Here is a 22,607-nt window from a genome sequence, read left to right on the forward strand (position 1 = left end):
ACCTGCCCACCCTCCCTGGAGGACTATTCCCAACCTAGAATGCTGGAGTAGGTTGCTGCTCACCCCCAGGCCCATGCTCACCAGTCCTTGGCACTTGACTGACCAGGTGGGCCTGTGGTGTCTTCGCTTGTTCACAGTGGAGGCCCCTGGACCTAGTGTTTCTCCTTTCTTCCTCCTGTTCCTTGCCCCCGTCACTCTTATTGGGAGACAGAGGAGCCTAGTGCCTTAGGTGGAGCTGAGTTGAAAGCATTGCATTCTCTCCCAGGTCTTGTCCTACTTGAGTGTGCCAGCCCTACCTGGCCACTGCTCCTGACTCCTGGCTCCTGGCTGGGCCATGTGGTTGATGCTGGGACCTATGGCTGGTTGTTGGCCTGTTTCTGACCTTTTTGCCCATTCGTAAACACTAGAGTTGACACTAGGGTCTGGGGCCCTTTGGAGCTGTCACTGGACCAGCGCCAGGACCCTGAGGAGGCTCACTGCCCCTGGCTGCTGTGTTTGGCGGCAGTCACTTATCCATAGCTTTAGCTCGACATGCATTTTTCTTCAAAACTTAAAGTAACAGAGATGACCATGAGTGACACATAGTGTCATTTGTCATAAAGGGACAGTAACTTCATAAGGAAACTCAGAGCACAGAGGCATCATCACACCGTGGGTCTGGGGACTTGGAATGGTGTTAGGGCTGCCTTTGTCTTAACAGCCAACATCAGTGAGTGCTGAGGGTGGAAGATGTTCCCAAACTTGATACTCATTCTGATGAGGCTTCCTTTGGGTGTCAGGAGCCAGGTGGGACTGCTTTCTCCCCTCCCTCTAAATTCATACCTAAAGTCAACTCCCAGCAGGCCCTCAGGCAGTGACTGGGATGGAGGAGTGGATCAGAGCGAATGATGCCTGGGAGTCTGAGAAAAAGGCAGTACTCTGGGGCCTGGGCTGGCTCTGATCTGGAGGTGTCCTCTCAGTATGGACCCCTAGAAGAGTAGGGGGAGTTGTAGCCCAGCCTAGGGGGTACTTGAGGTCAGGGTACCAGCTCTTCCTTCTGCTTTCACAGCCTCCAGATAATGGGACATTCAGGGTGACACACAATGTGGCTAAATTCTTTCCTGATTGGGAAAAAAATAGAAGAAATTGCTTGGGGTGGAGGTTGGGAGAGAGGGGCATCTATAAAGATGGAGCTGGAAGAGAAAATGGGTCATAGGCAGAAAATAGAAGTGTCAGGCAGAAGCGTCTGTGGGACACCTTCTTTTCATTTGCTATGTGGGTCCCCTGGGTGATGGACAGGGCTGACCCAAGGCTCTCACCCTGGTGCTGCATGGTTCATTTTGTCAGAGTCATTTCCTGAAAAGTTTTTGAAGCAATTGCAAACTAACAGAAAATTTGCAAACAAGGATCAAGAACTGTTTGAGATGATATCACAGCCTGATGCCTTGCGACCTGGAGTTTGCTGTGTCACCTTCCCACAGACAAGGTTTTTCCCATGTAGCTGCTTGGGTAGTCAGAACTGGAGTGCAACTCAGCCCCACTTAGGGTCCTCAGTGATTCAGCGACACCTTCACTGCTGGTGCTGGTCAGGGTTGTGTCTGTCTTCAGGAGTCTGGCCCTGAAGGGTGCAGCCAGCCTGCCTCATCCCTCAGCTCCCTCTCAATCCATCAGTGCGTCTGCAGGAACACTGGGTGCAGACCAGCCCACTAAGGACTCTCCCTGTGATCATGTGGTTGAGGAGTATCTGCCAGGGAGTAGCCATCATTAATAACTTTTGTGGGAAGGTACTTTGGAACTATGGGAATGTCCCAGTTTCATAAAATTTTCTATTTATTTCTATCTCTGTGGACTCATGGTTTGGTTTTACTCAGTAGGTTATATGCTCCTTTGGTGAGTTACCTCTTATTGTGAAACAAGTGACCCAACTTTGCACTGTGCACACACAGTTCCCTCCAGCCTCCAAGGTCAGGAGTCCAGGAGTGGCTTACTGAGGTGGTTGGATCAGGGTCCCTCATGAGGTGTGGCAGGGGTTCTGCATCTCAGCTCACTCACTTGGCTGCTGGGGGGAGGCTCAGTTTCCAGCCAGGTAGGTTGTTCCTCAGGGCCATTTATGATGTGGCTTCATGTGAGCCAGTGACCCACAGGAGGGAGACAGACAGAGACAGAGAGACTGAGACAAAGAGAGCAACAGAGAGAGGTAGAGACAGACAAACTGACACAGAATGGGAGAGATAGAGGCACAGAGAGAAAGAGACTGAGACAGACTGAAAAAGGCAGAGAAATAGAGAGACAAACAGAATGCACATCCATGGACTCCCCTTTGTGTAACCTCATACCAACAGTGACACCTGTCACTCCTGCCACCACAGACCGTTTGTGTTCCTCAGGTGTGCATTTGTGGACATGTCCTTCAAATCATCATGGTGTCGCTGTGTATTTTGATGCTTAGAATGTCCCAGATTTGGCCAGTGGGTAGCCCTAGGTCCTGGCTTCTGTGTGTTCCTGCATGCCCTTCATTCTCTACACATATCTTCACTTTCTGGCAAAAGGAAATGCCCAGGCCCCCTGTCCTCTCCCTACTGAAATCTCAGTGACTGAGTTCTGGCATTCATGTGCTGTCACTCACATACACACACACTGCTGTCAACGTTTGTGCATTGAAAACTATGGGTAGATGGTGTGGGCGAGTGTATTTCCACGGAGGGCATTGGGAGTATCCCTGATGTTGCACAGATCCCTGACCAGCACTGTGAGGTTTATTCTCTGGTTTTCTCCCTTCCACATGGGGCTCCCATGCCGATGGCAAAGAACCTGGCATCTCCTCTCTTGTGGTTTGATCATGAATCTCCTTGGAGAGAGCTGTGGTATTTCCTGGAGAGGACTGGCGTCTTCACAAACGCTCCCCAACTCTCTGTTGGCTAAATCAGGTTCATAATGTTGCTAGGTGTGGTTCACACTTTCCTGGTCTTAAGCTACAGAATGTGCCTTTGTCTCCGGTCTCCTTGACTTCTCAGAGAATGCTGAGAACAGTGTTGGTCTCTCTCTTTGTTGTCCCTGTCCACAAGCATGTATATTTTCACCAGGACCACATTCCCACCCTTGAGCAGCCCAAGTGTTGGGCTCCAGGAAGCCCCAGGGTTCAGATGGTGGGCTGTTCCAGGGTGGGAGGCAGATCAGGGTCCACCTTTCCCTTCACTCGTTCAGCCCATGTTAGTACAGATTCAGATGGTCACTCTCCCTGTGGACTTGCAGTTAATGGCTGGAGATTACATTCTTATGGAATGACAAGAGCATCCTTGAAAGAAGGGGGTGAGAGGCCTTAAGGAGGGGACTTTGGGCAAAGACTCCATAATTGGAGCAGTGGCAGTACAGGTGGCAGGATAGGCCCAGCAGTGTGATGTGTGGATGGGGATGTCCCAATAATGACAGGTGACTTCCTTTGCAGATTGAGTCGGGTTTCTTCCATGAGAGTGATATGAAGATTGTGGCCAAGTCCATCCGTGACCGAGTGGCATTGATCCAGTGGCGGCGGGAGAGGATCTGGCCAGTGCTACAGCCCCAGGAGCAGCAGGACCCAGGCAGCCCTGACAAGGCCAGGGGCCTGCATGTGCCCCTGCAGGTCCAGGTGACTTATCATGCACAGACTGGGCCACTAGAGCCTGAGGAGCCTGAGGTTGACCAGCACCTCCTCCCCACCACGCTGCCAGCTAGTGCTGCCTCCCTGGCCTGTGAGTACTGCTCTCCCCCCTCCCCACCAGCTCACTCTGGGGGTGTGGTACATTGGTTCGGGTGAGTATTCTTCCAGGGAGGGCATTGGGAGTATCCATGATGTTGCACAAAAATCTGTGACCAGAGAGGTTTAAGGCTCACTGAAGTCTAGCTTCTCAGGACAGGTGAGGACAAATGTGCAGGCAGACCCAGACCTCCTGTGCTCCAAGCCAGTAGGGATTGGAGCAGCTCAATCAGCCACTTACCCTACTTGAAGGATACCAATCTCAGCAACATGGGGCACCTGAGGGCTGTTTCTTACCCTGGGCTCAGCATCTGGTGGGGGCATCTGTGCCAGGACACTGTTGTCCTGGGGACCAAAAGTCGAATAGTCATGCTGCTGTGACCTTTGTCTTCAGGAGCATCCATCCCCAAGACTATCTGTATTCTGGTGTTGAACCTGAGACCCTTTGTTCATTTCTTAGGGAGGTTATTGGTGGGTAGTGGGATCACTTTGTATCTGTCTTCATCTCAGACCAATGGAAGAGTCTAGACAGACATGTCTCCAGTCTTTGCCCTCAAGGGTCCCGAAAATGCAGCTGTGAACTGAGTGTGGAGGCTGTGGCCTTTTCTGTCTCTGAGAAAGCACAGGGAGTTTCAGAGCCATTCAACCTGTCCAGGCCACTGTTTCAGGTTGTTCAAGTGGAAAGACTAAATAGTCTGTTTGACTTATTTAAGAGGCACATCCTTCATTTACCATTAAAATAGCTGAATATTTTTCAAAGTTGGCTGTTTAACACTAGGGGCTGGCCGTCACTTTGAGACAGTTTGCTTACTATTTACTTCCTTCCAACTTACTCATGCTTGTTTTGGAGAACAAAACTGCTACATCATCATCTTCCATTTTATGATTAACAAAAAAAATTCATTGAAGAGCATAAATTTTTTGTAGGAAAAAGCATTAAACACTTTAAAAATGTAATTGTTGCTTAAACAATTTCTAGGATAGGAATCAAGAAATTGCCTTTCATTGCACTTTGAAGAGACACAGTCTAGGACCTAAAATCCACTCAACTGTGGTAAGATGTCAGGTTTGACCCACTGTCTAAACAGATGAGTTCAACAGATGAGTTCACTTCATCTGCGTGGTCATTTTGTCTGCAAACAGACTCTTTTCTGTCTGACTCAGGATTCTGTGTGCTTTGTGCAGCAGCCGTGCTTCCCTGCCATGAAAAATAAACGTTGAGGGATAAAACATTTTTACCCATTTATTGTAGTTTCTTTAAAGTAGGCAATATATTCATATAATATACAATTCAAAATATCCAAGAGCAAAAGCCAGTTAATTTTCTCCCCTGGAGGCCACTGGTGTTTACCTGTGTTTTAATTAACTTCCAGAAATAACCTGCACATGTAATTATTCACATGCACACACACATACAGTCCTGCACACACACCGCTGCATCTCCCTGTTTCTCAACTCAGAGCACCCTACATACTCTCAGCACTTGCTCTAAGTCAGAATAGAAAGCCTGTGCACAGTCATGCCTCTGGTCACAGTTCCTGTGGATGGCTGGAACATGCTGTGCTCCATGAAGGTGAACCGATAGGGACAACAGGCAGCACACATGTCACCAGAGAAAGGACCTGATCATAGGTAACACGATGGGCAGACACATTGGCAGGTAGAGCAAACATATTTTATGAGTCTTCATTATGTGTTCTGTTAGTTGTCCACTACGGTCCAGACCGAGCTCAATGAGAGCGCTTGATCAGGCACCAATGACTATGATGAGAAGGTGACTTATCAATAGGTTTAAAAACTATTTTTAAAATTTAATTTTAATTATACAAATAACACTTTAAAAAACTTAAAAGTTACGTAATATGGCTAGAGTTTGCTATGTGACATTTGTTTTTAGTAATTAAAAACAATTTTTTAAAGATTTTATTTTATGTACATGTTTTTAGAGAGAGGGAAAGGGAGAGAGAAAGAGGGAGAGAAATCAGTGTGTGGTTGTCTCTTGTGTGTCTCCTACTGGGGACCTGGCTGGACACCCAGGCATGCATACTGACTGGGAATTGAACCAGCGACCCTTTGGTTCACAGGCCCACGCTCAATCTACTGGACTTCACCAGCCACGGTACCTTATGTGAAATTTGCCAGGTCTTCTCACATTCTGTTGTGTAACTCTTTCTCTCTCTGTCTCTGTCTCTATGTCTCTATCTTTCTCTGTCGTTTCCTCTGTCTCTCGTGCACTTCTTTTTCTGTCTCTTTGTCTTTCTTTGTCTGTCTGTCTCTTTCTGTGACAGACCCTGCTTCTCCCTCTCTTCTCTCTGTATAAGTGGAAATGACTACCAGACACCTCATTAAAAATCAAAGCTACTTGTCTAATTGGTTTTCTATAATCAAACCTCAACATTCTTCTGTCTTCTAGGTTAAAGAACATTCTAGTCGGTCCTGGGAAAAATTATTTTTATACAAAACTGACAAGATTTCCCTTTTGCTTTATGTGTTTAAATTGCAAATGGACATAGTGTTGACAATCTGAAAGGTGTCCCCCTGTAGAAATAGCTTGATGTTCATAGGTGACAAATTGTAATGTTTGTGTAGCTTTTGGAACCTGTAAGCAATAAACTGGAAATGCCATTTTAAATAGGTTTTTGTTTTTCACTTTTTACTGGCACAGCCACACAGGTGACCTGTCCTCCTAGGTATGTCTGGTCAGAGGAGCCTGTGGGCCATGTGGGTCCTGTCTGCTCTCTCCTCAGCTGCCCCCCACCCCACACCCAGGTGTGGGTGGCTGCCTCCACTGGCCAGTTTCGCTGGCTGTGCTGGACTGACTGCAGGTGAGGCCATGGAGCATCCAGGTCTCCTCCCATGGCCTTTCTGTGGGGTGGGAGCCTTGTCAGCCCTGTTTTCCAATCTAGTTAGACCTGCCCATGACTTGAGATGTATCTGGACTCAGATCTCCTGCTTCAGACTCTTTGCCACTGTAAGTGAAGGTGGTCAAGGTCTTGAGACCCCCTCCCCCCATCATAAAACACAGGTGATAATTGATTGGAACTTTTCCTAAACATTCCAGGCCACCAAGACCTCTTGCACCTTTGAAAAGCTGAATGAAGGTTCACTTGCAAGGCCATGTTTGGTTCTGTGTAAGGTCCCTGTCTGAGCCGTGATGGAAGCAGCTGGCTTGTCTTTGAGGATTGTGTGAGGTGCCCCCCTGGGGTCTGTGGTGGACCATGGCACCTTCTTCAGGTGTTAGGCAGTGTGGTGGGCTGCCAGGGCCATCTCTGGGTGGTACTTTTAGCCCCTATACTGCTCTGTGGTTGATTGTGTAAAATGATGCACATTCATTATTTACATGATCTGGAAACACAATCAAGTGTTTGTTTTACAGAAAAAAACATGGATGAGCTGAGCATTCATGTGTGAGCCCACATTTGCATTCCCTGAGCCTTGTGTGGAATGCCGTGGGAGTGATGTTTGGGGTCCCCACTCTGAGCTGTGCCTTTGTCCTCCCCAGCGGATAGCACGTTCGACAGCGGCCAGGGCTCCACCGTGTACTCGGACTCGCAGAGCAGCCAGCAGAGTGTGGTGCTGGGCTCACTGGCAGATGCAGGACCACTCACCGCCCAGAGTGTGTGCAGTCCCCCCGTAAGCATGAGCGAGGGGCCTGTCCTACCACACAGCCTGCCCTCGCTAGGGGCCTACCAGCAGCTGGCCACGGTGAGTCAGAGACCCCCATCCACATGGCCTGGAGTCAGTGAGGGGCCATCTAGGCTGTGCTGGCCTGTGGTCAGTTTCCAGCCATACAAAAGCAGGTGCTCAGGAGGTCCATCCTTGTCATTAGCTGGAGCAGTCTGTAACCTAACCTGTCCTGAGAGACCTGCCTGGTGAGAAAATACAAAAAACAGAGCCCAGTGACACCTAGTGTGTGTAAAGCTGTGATAACCTGGCAGGGTCCCACCCTCAGACTGGTGCAAAAGTGACAGAAAGGCATCATTTATAAGAATGAAAACCTTGATTTTGTATGTCCAGCTTCACTGATGGGGGCTGCATAATACCTCTCTACTGGGTATTATGCAGCCATTAAAAGTTAGAGGTGTGGAAAGGGCTGAATCATGAGAAACATTTTCAGTGATGTTTAATAAACAGAATTGAAAGGGCCTCATGCTTACATCTGTGGGATGATTTGTAACCCTAATAAATGAAATGGAAATTGCTAGGTGAAAGGTTACACTTGGCATTTATTTTTCAACTTTGATTTATTTTTAATGCCAAAGCAATAGAATTGCTTGCTTTGCTGTCCTAAGCAGTCCGAGAGGTTGCCTTTGAAGCAGGTGGTGGAATGGGGTCCAGAGGGAGATTTCAATCTCCTAGGTGCAGAAGCTGGTCAGGGCCCATGCCCCTTCCTGTGGGAGCTACTCCTGCCTGGTGCTCTGGTTCCCCCAGCTCTCACTCAAGCTTCCATCCACACACTCCCTCCCTGTGGCCACTTTCTGGGTGCTGCAGCCTCTCTGACTACCCATCTTTCTTCCCTTCTATTGTCCATTTGGGCTCAGAGAGTCCCTTTGGAAAAGCAGTGGAAGCGTTTGCCTCTGCTGATCAGAGTCCAGGACTCATTGGCAGTTAACATTTGCAGTTTTGCTTGTGTCATGAAATGAAATATAGTTGTAAGTGGCATGAGCAGCTCCTTTAGGAAAAGGCTCCTCCTTGCTTGAAGCTTTGTTTCTTGGCTTTGGGTTTGCTTGTGCTGGAGCTGAGCAGGTCTTCAGCCTTCCCAGGCACAAGATCAGAGAACTGCCGACCCACAGTGGGCTCTCCACCCGCCTGTCCAGCAGCACTCTGCCTGTCCCAGCTTCTGCTTGCAGACTGGGAAGGCCAAACACAGGGAGGTCAAAGGCTGGCCAGCCAGGATGTACCCCAAGACTCGGCCAGAGCACTTTCTCCCATCTTGCCTGTTTATGCAAAAAATAGCTTGGGCAGAAGGGTGGGGACTGTAGGGAGTCCCCAGGTTGCACCCAGGTCTCCTGGGGAGGGTTGTCATCATGATGCACCTCCAGAACCCAGTGAGGGAGGAGAATAGGGCAAAGGGATTGGGAGTGGAGCCACTCCTCTGGGGCCTCCCGTGCCTAGTCTTGCTGGGCAGGGGCTGTGGCTGGAGGAGCAGGTGCACTTGGCCACTCATTCCTCACCTTGCTTCTGGTAATGCACAGACAGGTTTTATCCCACCTATGCTGCTTTTCATAATGTTTTTCCTATGAAACATGGAAACAGCCAATAACAGTTTTCAGATGACAAACTACTGTTTCCTGATTCATCTAGCAAACCTCCAGTGAGAGTACCTTTCCCTGTCACTGTGGAGATCCAGGTTCTTCCCTCAGTCATCTCTGTGTTCAAAATTATTCCTTCCACCTCCCCACCTGCTTCTCACTTCCCCATTATTTTGAAGTAAATCCCAGACAGAAAGACATTTTGCCCATAAATGTTATAGTGTGTATCTTTGGGGTTTGAAAACAAAACCCAGTACCATTACTGCACCTAAAAATGAATAAATTAGCAGCAGTTCTGAATAGCATCAAACACCTAGTGCTCAGATTTCTGGCTCTGTGCCATTCATCGTCTGCTGCAGCCCCATTTCTTTGACCAAGTCACTGGAGACCCCAGCTCTGCAGAGTGCCACTCTGTCTGGTGCAGGCCCACCATCTGTTTCCACATTTCTGTATTCTTTGAATGTATATATACTATATGTGTTACACAGGCTATAGAGAGGAAGCATATGTGTTTGTATCTTTGCCCCACTGTTATCATAACAGGCATTTCTCCACAATTCCACAAGCCCTTATAGTAGTCTTTTCTCACTGTTGCATAATATTCTGAGGTACTAATGTTCCAGAATGTTTTCCTTGGTTAGGAGGAGTTGTGACCATTTTTGGCATAGAGACCACCACACCTTTCTTTTGCAAGTCATGTTCCTAGGAAAACCATGTCTGGCAGGACAATGGGCACAGGGAGTAAGAGATGGGTCCCTATGGCTGTCAAGCTCATGGCTGGGTGGGGGTCCTCAGGGCAGCCACTGAGTGTGGAACCTGACACTCTTTGCAGCCTGGCCTGTCGATGGGCTCCATCCCGCCCCCCACTCTTGCTCCGCTCCCACCACAGCATTTCCCGGATCCAGCCATGAGCTTTGCCCCTGTGCCTACTGGCCCAGGTCAGCCCATGCCCTCAGGCCACCAGGTAAGTGTGGACTGCCCCTCCTTATGACCACTATTGGTGCCTTAGTGCCCCCTGACAATCTTGGCTGGCCTAGTCCCAGGGTACAGATGGGAGTGGGGGCAGGTCGGTCTATTGTGTCTGGAGAATTCGTGACCCATATCACTTGGAGGGGCCTCATTCACACATAGCAATTCCCACAGATATGCTTGTCCTGGGGTCTCTGCAGGGTGTGCACATGCACACATGTGTGTGATTATGTGTACAAGTGCATGTTGGTGGGTATGCATGCATATGTGCATGTGTGTGTGCACACACTCGCTTGTTGATTTTCTCTGTCATGTCTAAGCAGCTGGGACATCTCTCAGCAGGATGCTGGTCTCAGAGAAGTCCCTTCTTCCTCCAGCCTCCTCCGCTGGCCCAGCCAGCACCCCTGCCACAGGTCCTGGGCCCGAAGCCTATGGGTCCTCTCCAGTCGGTGTCCCCCCATCTGCCTCCGTACCTGGCTCCAACCTCTCAGGTGGCCCCAGCTCAGCTGAAGCCCCTCCAGATGCCACCAGTGGCCCTGCAGCCACTCACTCAAGTCCCTCCACAGGTACCTTACCCTTCCTGTTCTCTACCCTCCTCCCTCAGTGGAACTTTGGTGCCTGCTGCCCTCTGTGTCTGTATCAGCTACATCTAGGATGGAGAAAAGCCAGGAAAGAGCTGTGAATACACAGCTATGGTCATTGCCTATCCTTGGAGCCATTCATAGCCATACTGATCATGGCTCCTTAGGGGCAGGGGTAGGGGGTGTCATATTACTAGTGACTTGATAGCATGTGGTTGGTGCTCGGGTGCTATTGTCCGGGCTAATGTCACTGATGGTCATGGGGACAGCTTTCACCTCATGGTATGTCACATGTGTCACAGGCCTGTGATGGGAAGTGCCACTTCATATGAAAGGTGTGAGTATCTGTGAGGTTCACCCCACTACCCAGAGGTTCTTACTTGTTGTCACCTGTCACCTGGCCTGGTCCTTGTTATGTCATGTTACAGTTGCTTTCACTGTCTAGTTAAGCCACCAACCTTGCTTGTTGGTGGTCATGGAAAGTCAGTCTGCACATTTTCACTGCCTTGAAATCATACACAGTCATTGATCATGTGATGCTTGTGTGTCTGCCACCAGAAAGACTTTATTTTAATTTTTTGAAATCTGTTCATGAGGATATTTTTTTCCATTGCTTTTAGAGAGAGAGAAAGGAACAGTGGGGGTGTGAGAGGGAGAGAGAGAGCGAGAAAGAGAAAGAGAAACATTGACTGGTTACCTCTAATGGGCTTCCTGACTCGGGATCAAACCTGCAACCCAGGCATGTGCCCTAACTGGGAATTGAACCCACAACCTTTTGGTGTATGGAGTGATACTCCAACAAATAGCCACACCAGCCAGGGTGAAAGGCTTTATTTCAGAGCAACAGTTTTCAACTTTTTTTATCTCATGGCACACATAAACTAATTACTAAAATTCTGTGGCACACTAAAAGATACATGTTTTGCTGATCTGACAAAAGAAGTAGGTATAATTTTGATCCATTTATACCAGGTGGCTATTGTGTTGTCTGTTGTTATTTTTTAATTGACAGTGTGAAGAAAGAGGCCAGTGCCCCTGACTAAATAGTTGGGTATTGCATATTTTAAAAATTCTTGTAGCACACCAGTTAAAAATCACTGTTTTAGAGAGAGAACTGTCAGAGAATCTGCTAAAGTGTTTAAAGTGCAGAGCCCATGAGATCAGATATTGGGTGTCTTCCACTAGACATGGAAGGTTTGGGAGCTTCCACATGTGTGTGGAGATGCTGTCCTTCCCCAGTCCTCATGGCACAGCCAGTGTGGGGCCTCAGAGATCTGCTTTCCCCAAGAGAGCCTGACAAAGATTTGGTCTGTGTGAATTTATGCAGACTGGAGAGAATCGGGCAGTAATTTCAGATATTTGGGGCCTGTGTGGCGACTCTTGACTATCCTAGCCTTTTTGAAAGAAAACTGAAGCTGGTAGTCACAGCTGTGACCTCTTGGATCTGAGCTGTACCGCCCATCCTTGGAACCTCCATGGTGGTGCCTAAGGGGGCTCTCCCACAGGTTCTTCCCTTACCCTTCTGCTTTTCCTTCTCTGGTTGAACATGTTATGCACATGGTTTCATTTAAATTGGGTTTACCTTTGGGTTCCCTTGGCAGCAGCTGCATGGAAGTGTCTCAGGCAGAACCTGCAGGGGTTGTGGCTCTTCTTGTCTGGGGTAGGCATGCTTCCAGTGGGGCCGAGCCCCAGTAAGCTGACAGGTTCACGTCTTTTTCAGATGCCTCCACTTCCTGTCATCCCACCAGTTGCTCCACTGACCACAATCGACAGCCACCCCACAGCCCTCTCCGACCTGCCGGCTGCAAGCGGGCCTGCTGTGCCTCCCCCATCTCAATATTTCTCACCTACTGTGATCTTGCCAAGCCTCCCGCTCAGTGCTGCTGCCCCCTTGCCCATGTCACCAGCCATGCCTCTGCAGGCATTGAAGCTGCCCCACACCGCCGGGGCCCCACTGGCCGTGCCATGCCGGACCCTTATGCCAAATGTGGCGGCTGCCACCACTGCTGTCCCTCTGCTGGCCGTGGCCTCACAGGGTGCAGCTGCCCTGCCCATCCATCCTGCCGTGGCCCAGCTCCCAGCCCAGCCTGTGTACCAGGCAGCCTTTCCACAGGTGGTGCCCAGTGACATTCCCCCTTCTCCCCTCCACACGGCACAGACTGTAAGGGCCACCCCTCTGCAGCCAGTGCCCCCCATGCTGTCGCAGCCCCACCAGCCAACCATCACCCACCTTCCTGAGCAGACTGCTTCAGCCCCCAGGGTGGGGAGCCAGGTAATCCACCTGCCAGGAAGGCCTGTTCTCCAGGCACTGGGAAGACCCCTTAGTACCAAGAGATGCAAAGGTCTGTGGGCTTGTGCTCCTCCTCAGGGCTTTGGATGGAGGGAGCTGGCAGAGGGGGGTCAGGTGAGCAGGTAGCGCTGTCCCTCAGGCTTGGCTTCTCATTGTGGGGGTATCTGTTGCCTCCTCCCACTCCCAGCACATGTCAGGAGCCAAAGGTTCCACCATGGGTCCTTGCCCAGGGTTAGTAGCACCTGCTGGTTTGGGGTTTCCCAGCCTTGCCAGATGTTGTGGCACCTGCCCTCACCTAGGTGGGGCCTGGCAGCCTCCATGCAGCAGTGTCAGCCCATCTGTGGGAGCTAGGGAGGCTCACAGTGCCCTCCTTGTCACCTGTCAAAATGAGGTAGGTGGATAACCCCCATGTCAGCAGCGAAATAGGGCACCAGGGTTCTGGGAAGAGTGGTCTATTAGTTGTGGTCCAGGCAGGGCTTGGGGCACATGGCTGCTGGTTCCAAGGAGGTTATGGTAGGCAAGGATGATATCCCAGAGTCAGGAGAGGACCTCAGGTAGCTCATCACACTGACAGTGAAGGGACACAGGGAGATGTGCCAGGCTGGTGGGTGAGCCTCCCAGTGGCTCCACATACCTGGGGGCAGCCCCAGCATGTTTTGGAGTGTCAGGGCTATTATCCAACCTTGCGTTGAGGAGAGGAGTGGTGTGGGACACCTCTCACCTTGTTTTGCTCTCCCACCTGGCCCTAAACCTGAATAGCCCTGTGCCAGTGGGCAGCATTCTTTCCTTTTAAAGCTTAGGCTTTTCCCCTATAAGGTGGGTTGGGTAGTCATCTTCCTTCCCCCACCCTTTTAAAAAAGATTTTATTTATTTATTTATTTATTCATTTATTTATTTTTAGAGAGGGCAAAGAGAAGGAGAGAAACATCAACAAGTGGTAGCCTCTCGTGTATCCCCAGCTGGGGACCTGGCCTGCGACCAGGCATATGCCCTAGACTGGGAATCCAACCGATGACCCTTTCATTCTCAGGCTGGCATTCAGTCTACTGAGCCACACCAGCCAGGGCGGATGCCCTGTTTTGGTTCTGTCAGGAACATTCACCTCAAAGCTTGGGAGGGTGCCAGATGCCCCAACTCATGGCCACTTACTCCAGTCTGAACTTACCTCCACATCCTAAGTGAATGCAGGTGGTCTTGTATGTGCTTCTTGCTATTTGAATCCCAGCTTGTGCTTGGAGAAAGAAGGGATGGTTTCGGTTGATTAATATGACTAATAAACATAAGTGTGAAGAGGCAGAGCAGTCCAGTGCCCTGACTGAGCAAGCACCTGGACAGCTCACCAGAGTAATGTCCACTCGTGGGTCAGGACCATTTGGAGGCTTGCGGTCTGAGGTCTCAGGGCCTGGACAGGCACCTTGCTGCCCGTGCTGGTCTGGCACACTATTGGCACTGGGTTGTTTGCTCAGTGGCCAGAGAAGACTGTACACTCAGAGGTCACCCTCCAGGCCAGTAGCCTCCCACTGCTGGCTGAAAGGGGGTCTGGGTTTTATTGATGGGCTGGGCCAGCCACCTCACAGTCTTCTCTGTGGCTGATCAGTCTCATGCCAGCAGGCCCAGCAGGCCCAGCAGGGGTCATTCTATTTCTAACCACATCCCCAGCCTGCGGCAAGATGGAGTCTTCCACCCTTTCTAGTTGGGGCCCTCCTTTCAGCTATTAGCATTTCCACCAAGTGCTCAAAAAAGGGAACAGCAGGGAATTGGGCCCAGTTCCCAGGTTTCCCCAAGGAAGGCTGAGATCCAGGGCCCCTCCCTCAGGAGGCAGGGATTGGGGAAGTATTTGGTCCACTTAGGTCTTCTCAGCCAGACTCAGCTAGATGTGCATAGGTAAAGTGTGGTTTTAGATTAGAATTTATACAAGTGGCGACTCAAGAATGCCTTTTTGTTGTTGTTTCTTCTAAGACTGTGTAAAAAAAACATTCTCTGAGGCTAGGACACTTGCCTGTGGCAGGTATGGATATGTTAGAGAGAGACCCTTCAATGCCCACACCCCAGGTGTGCTCACCTGCCTGGACAGGGAATCACCTGCTGTGCCCCAGGATGCCCAGGGCCTGTCAGGGATGGCAATAGCACCCCGGCTTGCATCCCTGTCTTCTGTGCCTGTAGATCCTGCTTGGCCACCCCCCTCCATATGCGGTGGACATCACTGCCCAGGTCCCCACGGTGCCCACTCCTGCTGCCATCCTCTCCCCACCTCTGCCGGAAGTGCTGCCACCTGCCACCCCTGAGCTCCTGCCTCAGCTTCCCAACTCCGTAGCTCCCACAATGGTAGCTGCTGCTCAGAGCTTGCCCATCCAGACCTCTGCGCTGCTGCCACCTGCTAACCTGCCGCAGACCAGTGGGCCTGGGATCTCCAACCTCTGCCCAGCTGTCCAGTTGGCCGTGGAGTTGGCTCCAGAGGTGTGTGCCCTACCCTTGGGGCTAGGCCTCCAGCATGTTACCTTGATACCTGGCTCCTGGGCTTGATCTCAGCCTTAGAGTTGGGAAGGTGGAAGTATGTGCCTTGGGACAGCCATGGGTGCCCTTCTTATCTTCCTCCACTGTCCGTAGGTATCACATTTTCTTTAAATGCACATCCAGGTGGAAGGTGTGATCTTTTACACATAGATTTAGGGAACTTTCCCTTGGAGGTGATGGGAAGGCTGTGACAAGCCTTCCTGGGCCCGTGTACTTCTTTGTAGGGATGATCAAAGAGGGTTACCATGTTTGGAAAAAGGAGGGCCCCAGCTTTTCAGAATCTGCTTGGCTTTCACAACATGAAAACCCTCACACCAGCTGCCTTGTGTGGTCTACTTGCTAAAGTCAGAAGAATCAGGCAGTGGGCTTGGCTAGGCTGGACTGAGCTAGTTATGGCTGTGCTGTAGTGGAGCGAATGTGACCCATCCTCCTTTCCATGGTTTTATTTCAGGAGCAGTCTTCACAGGACAAGCAGCCTGGCCTCCTGCAGAGCTGTGAGAGGTAATGGCTCAGCTGGAGTGGGAATGGCATTGCCCATGGGCCAGCTCAGCCTGCCCACTGCTGTGTCACAGGGTTCCTGCCTCACTTTTCCCTCTTGTGTCCCCTCTTCTAATGACATCAGCAATTCCCAGCCTGACCTGATGGAGCCTCAGGAAGTTCCTCTAAGACCTGTTAGCACTTGCTGAAATTGTCTGCACAATGCTTCTGGGTGTGTTCTGGGTCTTAGCATTGGTCTATGTGCTGAGGGTAGTCCAGGTCAGAGTCTGGGGACCAGGGCAGAGTCCAACTCACACCCCTGGTCTCCCAGTGCCTCACTGCTGGGCACCTGTAGTCAATCACCCAGTCATGGGGCATGTTGAGTTTGGGAGGGAATTGGTCAGGAAGTGACCCTATGTCCCATCCTCTCAGTATGTCAATACCAAGCTCACTGCTTTGCAAGCTGTCCTCACATCTGTAAAAGCCCCACGCAGTTGTGATGTTCCAGTGGCTGCTGCAGATAGGGAAACTGAGGTATCGGGGAGGATTGTTTGTTAATTTTGATTTTTACCATGAGCAGGTCAGGAGGCTGAAAGGACCAAGGTCCTGGGTCAGAAAACCCGTGTGACCCCCACAACCTTGGTGCTGTCCAGGATGGAGAGGAGGTGCTCTGGATTGGGGATTTCTTTCCTAGTCATGGCTGGCTTCAGACCCTCTGGGCTTTCCTGCTGAGCACGCTCAGATGTTAAATCTTTTGGCTGTTTCCTGAAAAGCTAAGCTTCCCAAATGAGGCCAGATTGCAGGTTGTTTTCGTGGACACATTAACATTCTTAGTTTTCCAACAGCTATGGAGGGTCTGATGTCACTTCTGGAAGAGAACTGAGTGACAGCTGTGAAGGCACATTTGGTGGGGGGAAGCTGGAAGGCAAGCCTGCCCGGAAACACCACCGCAGGTCCACACGCATGCGCTCCCGCCAGGAGAGAGCCAGCCGGCCCCGGCTGACCATCCTGAATGTGAGGAGACAGGTGTGGTGGGCTGGCAGGTACAGGGTTGGCTGGGTGCGGTCTCCTACCAGGTCTCATTTCCCTAGTGTCCTCTAGGTGTGCAACACGGGTGATAAGATGGTGGAGTGCCAGCTGGAGACACACAACCACAAAATGGTGACATTCAAGTTTGACCTGGATGGGGATGCACCTGACGAGATTGCCACCTACATGGTAAGTGGGTGTCCTGCCAGGCTGACTCCACAGCTGCACATCTCCTGGGTCGGTAAGGCTGTCTCCTCCATGTCCTTTGGGCACTCAGCTGCCTGCCCTGCTTGTTATCAGCCTTCCCTATCCTCTGGCTTCTGCGGGTCGCTGCCTGCTGCTCAAGCCATGACTACTCTTGCTGAGCTGTGCAGCTCTGGGCTCAGGGCCCAGGTCCCTGGCTGTGTCTCCCCACTGGAGTCCCGCTAAAGTGGAGTTTAGTGCAGAGCAGAAATCAAGCAAATCAATCAGTGAAGATCCGACAGACCAGTGGCGTGTCCCTACCAGCAGGGTTGTGTGTATGTTGCAGGTGGAGCACGACTTCATCCTGCAGGCTGAACGGGAGACGTTCATCGAGCAGATGAAGGATGTCATGGACAAGGCAGAAGACATGCTTAGTGAAGACACAGATGTGGACCATGGCTCTGACCCTGGGGCAAGCCCACCACCGCTCAGCACCAGCAGCCTGGGTGCTGGAGAGGTGAGTCGGGATGCTGGGTTTCAGGAGGGCCAGGGCCTGCCTACGCCCCAGCTCCAGGCTCTGAGAACAATGCTGGGACATTGTCTGGTGACTGGAGGAGCCTGGTGGGTGTGCAGCATTGGGTGAAGTGGCCGGGCACAGGGTGCCCTCAGCTCAGTTGGAAATGCCCGAGCTCCAAGGCCCTCGGATGTTCTGAGGCCATGTTGTGCTCCCATTTCTTGGTCCATGCAGTCTGCTGATATCTGACCCTTTACCTCCCTCAGGAGAGTCGCCAATCCCAAGCAAACGCCCTGGTGTATCAGCAGAATGGTACGTCGTCTGCCTCCAGGGCCATACCCCCATCAGGCTTACCTTATAGGAGGCATTTCTGTCATTTTTCTTTCTGTCTCCCAGGAGGCATTTGATAAGAGACCTGTTGAGCATATTGTCAGAAGTTAGGCCATCACACTGTTGGAGTGTGTGTATAGTGCCCTTGCCTTCCCCCTGCCTCCAAATGCCTGCCCTGTCTATCCCAGGTGTTCACTGAGCATGGCGTGGACTTGCTATTGCCTACTAGTCCCCAGCCAGCATTAACCCTTTAGTAATAGTACCTTGGGTGTCCTGGGAACTAGGCCCACGTTGGGGGTACTTGTTATGGTCTCTGGCTGCCAGCAAGGAGCCCATGAGTGTGCTGCATACCCCTTCACTGGTGCGAGATAAGTTCCCCAAAGTGTCATTTATCAAGTCTGGTGCCAGTGGTGAGGGTCATGCTGGGAGAAATGTGCTTACTCTTACCAGCTGTTTTTGTCCTGCCCTTTAGTCCTACACACTGGGAAGAGGTGGTTTATCATCTGTCCAGTGGCTGAACACCCAGCTGCAGAGGCTCCCGAATCTTCGTCCCCACTTCCCCTGAGCTCCCTGCAGCCAGAAGCCAGTCCAGGTAGGAGCAACCAGAACCCCTAGTCTTCCTGTCTGGTAACTCAGCACTCCTCCCCTGTGTATCTCTCTGTGTCACCTGGCTTTACTCATGCGTGCACAGATCACCAGCCAGTGCTGTGTGCCCAACTAAGTGCAAGGGACTGGTCTTGCACTGTCATCCCAAAGCCCAGAGCAGCCTGCAGTGCTGTATTCCTCTCCAGGCTTTCTGCCAAATGAGCCAAGTCAAGGCAGCACCTCAGACTTGGGGCTGCTGGTCACCTTTGCTGTGGAGGTGACGCACAGGGGCTGCACACGTGTGTGCTAAAAGGACTCTACCCTTACTTTTTCTTACCAGTGTCATTTTGCAACTCTTAACTCCCCGCCGCTTCCCTCCTCGTGGCTCACCTACAGGGGTGCCCTGCATGTTCTTGTTTTGGGGGAGATGGGAAAGTCCCTTGTAGTGCTAAGACTCTGATTTGAAATTGTCACCAAGGAAAATGGCAGGGATATTGATCTTCACTTGTGTGGACAGATGCCAGCAAGCTTGCCCTTGGGGCTGTTGGTTAAGTCTTGAATTTTGTGGTCCTTTAGGGTGTGAAAATAATCACTTAAAGAGATTTAAGCTTTAATTCCCTATAAGCTAGCAGGGAAAAGTTGCTGATTATATACTTGACCTAACTTTATGGTACAGTAGTCCTCCTTATCTGTGTTTTCACTTTCTGTGTTTTGAGTTACCTGCAGTTAACTGTGGTCCAAAAATATTAGATGGAAAATTTCAAGAAATAAACAATCTATGAGTTATTTGTTTTTCATTTTTATTGAATTTATTGGGGTGACATTGGTTAATAACATTATATAGGTTTCAAGTGTACAATCATCTGTATATCATACTGTATTTTCACCAAACCAGATCAAGTTTCCTTCCATTTATCCCCCTTTACCTTATTCTGCATCCCGTTACCCCTTTCATTCTGGTGATCACCATACTGTTGTTGGTGTCTGATGTTTGTTTGTTTGTTTGTTTGTTTGTTTAAAATGCAGTTATATTGTATTATTTCCATTCCCATTTATCCCTTCTACCTTTTTCCACCTCTGCCTACCCTTTTCCACCACAGTCTCCTCACTGCTGTCCATGTTCATGAGTCCTTTTTCTTTTTTGCTCGATTCCTCCACCCTCTAAACCACCCCATGCCTAGAACTGTAAGCTTGCTCTATCTGTAAGTCTGTCTCTGTTTTGCTTGTTAGTTCAGTTTGTTCATTAGATTCCACATATGAGTAAAATCATGTGGTACCTGTCTTTCTCTGACTGGTTTATTTCACTTTACATGATATTCTCCAGGTCAATCCCTGCTGTCACAAAGCATAACATTTTCTTCATTTTTATGGCTGAGTAGTATTTTATTGTGTAAATGTACCATAGTTGTTTTATCTAGTCATCTACTGAGGACACTTGGGCTGCTTCCAAATCTTGGCTATTATAAATAATGCTGCAACGAACATAAGTGTGCATGTATTTTTTCCAATTAGGGTTTCAGGTTTCTTTGGATAAATTCCCAAAAGTAGAATTGCTGGGACATGAGGCAGTTACATTTTTTATTTTTTTGTGATCTCTCCAGACTGCTTTCTACAGTGGCTGCACCAGTGTGCATCCCCACCAGCAATGCAGAAGGGTCCCCTTTCTCCACATCCTCAGCAGCACTTGTTGTTTGTTGTTTATTGATGATGGCCATTCTGACAGGTGTGAAGTGATTCTCACTGTGGTTTTAATTTGCATTTCTCTGATGCTTAGTGAAGTTGAGCATCTTTTCATAGTTCGTTGGTCATGTATATCCTCTTTGGAGAAGTGGCTATTCGGGTCCTTGGTCCATTTTTAAATTTTTTTTTCTGTTGGGTTTTATAAGTTCTTGATACATTTTGGATATTAACCCCTAATCAGATGTATGAGTCTCCCATTCTGTGGGCTGTACTTTTATTTTGTTGATGGTACCTTTGCTGTTCAAAAATGTTGTAGTTTGATGTAGTCCCATTTGTTTATTTATTTTTTTTGGTTCCCTTGCCTGTGGAGATACATCAGAAAAAATATTGCCATGAGCAGTGTCTGAGATTTTACTGCCTATGTTTTGTCCTAGGATTTTCATGATTTCAGGTTTAAGTTTAAGTCTTTAATCCATTTTGAATTTATTCTTTTGTGTGGCATAAGAAGGTGGTCTAGTTTCATTTTTCTGCATGAATCTGTCCAGTTTTCCCAACACCATTCATTGCATACACCATCTTTAGCCCATTGTATATGCTTATATCCTCTGTCAAATATTAGTTGACTATAAAGGTGTGGGTTGATTTCTGGGATCTCTGTTCCATTCTGTCGTTCTGTGTGTCTTGTTCTCATGCCAGTACCATGCTGTTTTGATTACAGTATAGTGTCATAGTAGGCAGCTAGATTCTTCCAACTTTGTTTTTCTGTCTCAAAATCGCTTTTGCTAGCTGGGGCCTTTTTTGGTTCCACATAAATTTCTGAAATATTTGTTCCAGTTCTTTAAAATACATCATTGGTATCTTAATAGGAATTGCATTGGATCTATAGATTGCTTTGGGTAGTATGGACATTTTAATGATGTTAATTCTTCCTATCCATGAACATAATATGTGCTCCGAAATATTTATATCTTCTTCAATTTCTTTCTTCAGTTTGTTATAATTTTCCAAGTACATGTCTTTTACATCCTTGGTTAGATTTATTCCTAGGTATTTTACTCTTTTTGGAGCAATTGTGATTGGGATTATTTTCTTAATTTCCCGTTCAGATAGCTCATTATTGGCATATAAAATGCAACCGATTTCTGGATATTAAATTTGTTTCCTGCTACTTTACTGAATTCAGGTATCAGTTCTAGTATCTATTTAGGGTTGTCTTTGTACAGTATCATGTCATCTGCAAATAATGGAAGTTTTACTTCTTCCTTTCCAATTTGGATGCTTTTTATTTCTTGCTGTGAGAACACTGTGGCTAGAACTTCCAGCAGTATTTTGAATAAAAATGGTAAAAGTGGACATCCCTCTCTTGTTCATCTTAAGGGGAACACTGGTAGTTTTTGCCCATTGAGTATGATGCTGGCTGTAGGTTTGTCATATGTGGCCTTTATTATGTTGAGGTATGTTCCCTCTATTCCCACTTTGCTGAGAGTTTTCATCATTAATGGGTGCTGGATGTTATCAGATGCTCTTTCAGCATCTGTTAATAGGACCATATGGTTTTATTCTTCATTTTGTTTATGTAGTATATCACATTTATTGATTTATGAGTCTTGTTCCAACCTTGTATCCCCAGAATAAATCCCACTTGATCATGGTGTATGATATTTTTAAATGTATTGTTGGATCCAATTTGCTAATATTTTGTTGAAGATTTTAGTATCTATGTTCAACAGGGATATTAGCCTATAATTTTCTTTTTTCATAGTGTCTTTATCTGGTTTTGGAGTTAGGATAATGCTGGCCTCGTAAAATGAGCTCAAGAGCCTTTCCTCCTCTTGAAATTTTTGGAATCATTTGAAAAGGAGAGGTGTTAGTTCTTACCAGAATGTTTCATAAAAGTCACCTGTGAAGTCATCCCGTCCAGAGCTTTTGTTTGTTGGCAGTTTTGTGATAAGTGCTTGAGTTGCACTAGGTGTTATCCCTCTATTCAGATTCTGTGATTCTTCCTGATTTAATTTTGGAAGATTGTATGTGTCTAGGAATTTATCCATTTTATCCAGCTTGTCCAGTTTGTTGGCATGTAGTGGTTCATAATATTTTCTTATAATCCTTTATATTTCTTTGATGCTAGTTGTTACTTCTCTTTCATTTCTAATGTCATTTATTTTGGTCCTCCCCCCTCCCTTTTTTTTTATGAGTCTGGTTAAAGTTTTGTCAGTCTTGTTTATTTTTTCAAAGAACCAGCCTTTGATTTCATTGATATTTTGTACTGTTTTTTGAGACTCTATTTTGTTTATTTCTGCTTTGATCTTTATTATTTCCTTTTTTACTCACTTTGGGCTTTGTTTGTTTTTTAGTTACTTTAAATGTACAGTTAGATTGTTTAATTGGAGATTTTCTTCTTTCTTGAGGTAGGCCTGTAATGCTATGAATTTCCTTCTTAAGATTGCTTTCTCTTTGTCCCATAGGTTTTGGATTGTGTTCTCAGTTTCAT

At 48.4% G+C, this 22,607-nt stretch overlaps 1 protein-coding gene across 16 annotated transcripts in view; it reads left to right on the forward strand.

Annotated features, from left to right (window-relative positions):
- WNK2 (WNK lysine deficient protein kinase 2) overlaps window positions 1-22,607 on the forward strand; it is a 132,561-nt gene that overhangs the window by 40,930 nt on the left and 69,024 nt on the right. For 12 of the 16 annotated variants that reach the window (XR_004902139.1, XM_036021427.1, XM_036021423.1 and 9 more), the window contains exons 8-19: window positions 3,425-3,707; window positions 7,215-7,417; window positions 9,797-9,928; window positions 10,311-10,499; window positions 12,235-12,786; window positions 14,968-15,261; window positions 15,770-15,819; window positions 16,641-16,821; window positions 16,897-17,013; window positions 17,354-17,524; window positions 17,788-17,833; window positions 18,324-18,443. Coding sequence is in view for 15 of the 16 variants with exons in the window: in XM_036021427.1 (XP_035877320.1) it covers window positions 3,425-3,707; window positions 7,215-7,417; window positions 9,797-9,928; window positions 10,311-10,499; window positions 12,235-12,786; window positions 14,968-15,261; window positions 15,770-15,819; window positions 16,641-16,821; window positions 16,897-17,013; window positions 17,354-17,524; window positions 17,788-17,833; window positions 18,324-18,443 (2,338 nt within the window). In the remaining variant the exon portion in view is untranslated. The remainder of the gene's footprint in view (window positions 1-3,424; window positions 3,708-7,214; window positions 7,418-9,796; window positions 9,929-10,310; window positions 10,500-12,234; window positions 12,787-14,967; window positions 15,262-15,769; window positions 15,820-16,640; window positions 16,822-16,896; window positions 17,014-17,353; window positions 17,525-17,787; window positions 17,834-18,323; window positions 18,444-22,607) is intronic. The other 4 variants (XM_036021429.1, XM_036021418.1, XM_036021425.1 and 1 more) reach the window with 3 other exon arrangements.

Source organism: Phyllostomus discolor, chromosome 3 (assembly GCF_004126475.2).
Source record: "Phyllostomus discolor isolate MPI-MPIP mPhyDis1 chromosome 3, mPhyDis1.pri.v3, whole genome shotgun sequence".
In the NCBI taxonomy this organism is placed as follows: domain Eukaryota; kingdom Metazoa; phylum Chordata; class Mammalia; order Chiroptera; family Phyllostomidae; genus Phyllostomus; species Phyllostomus discolor.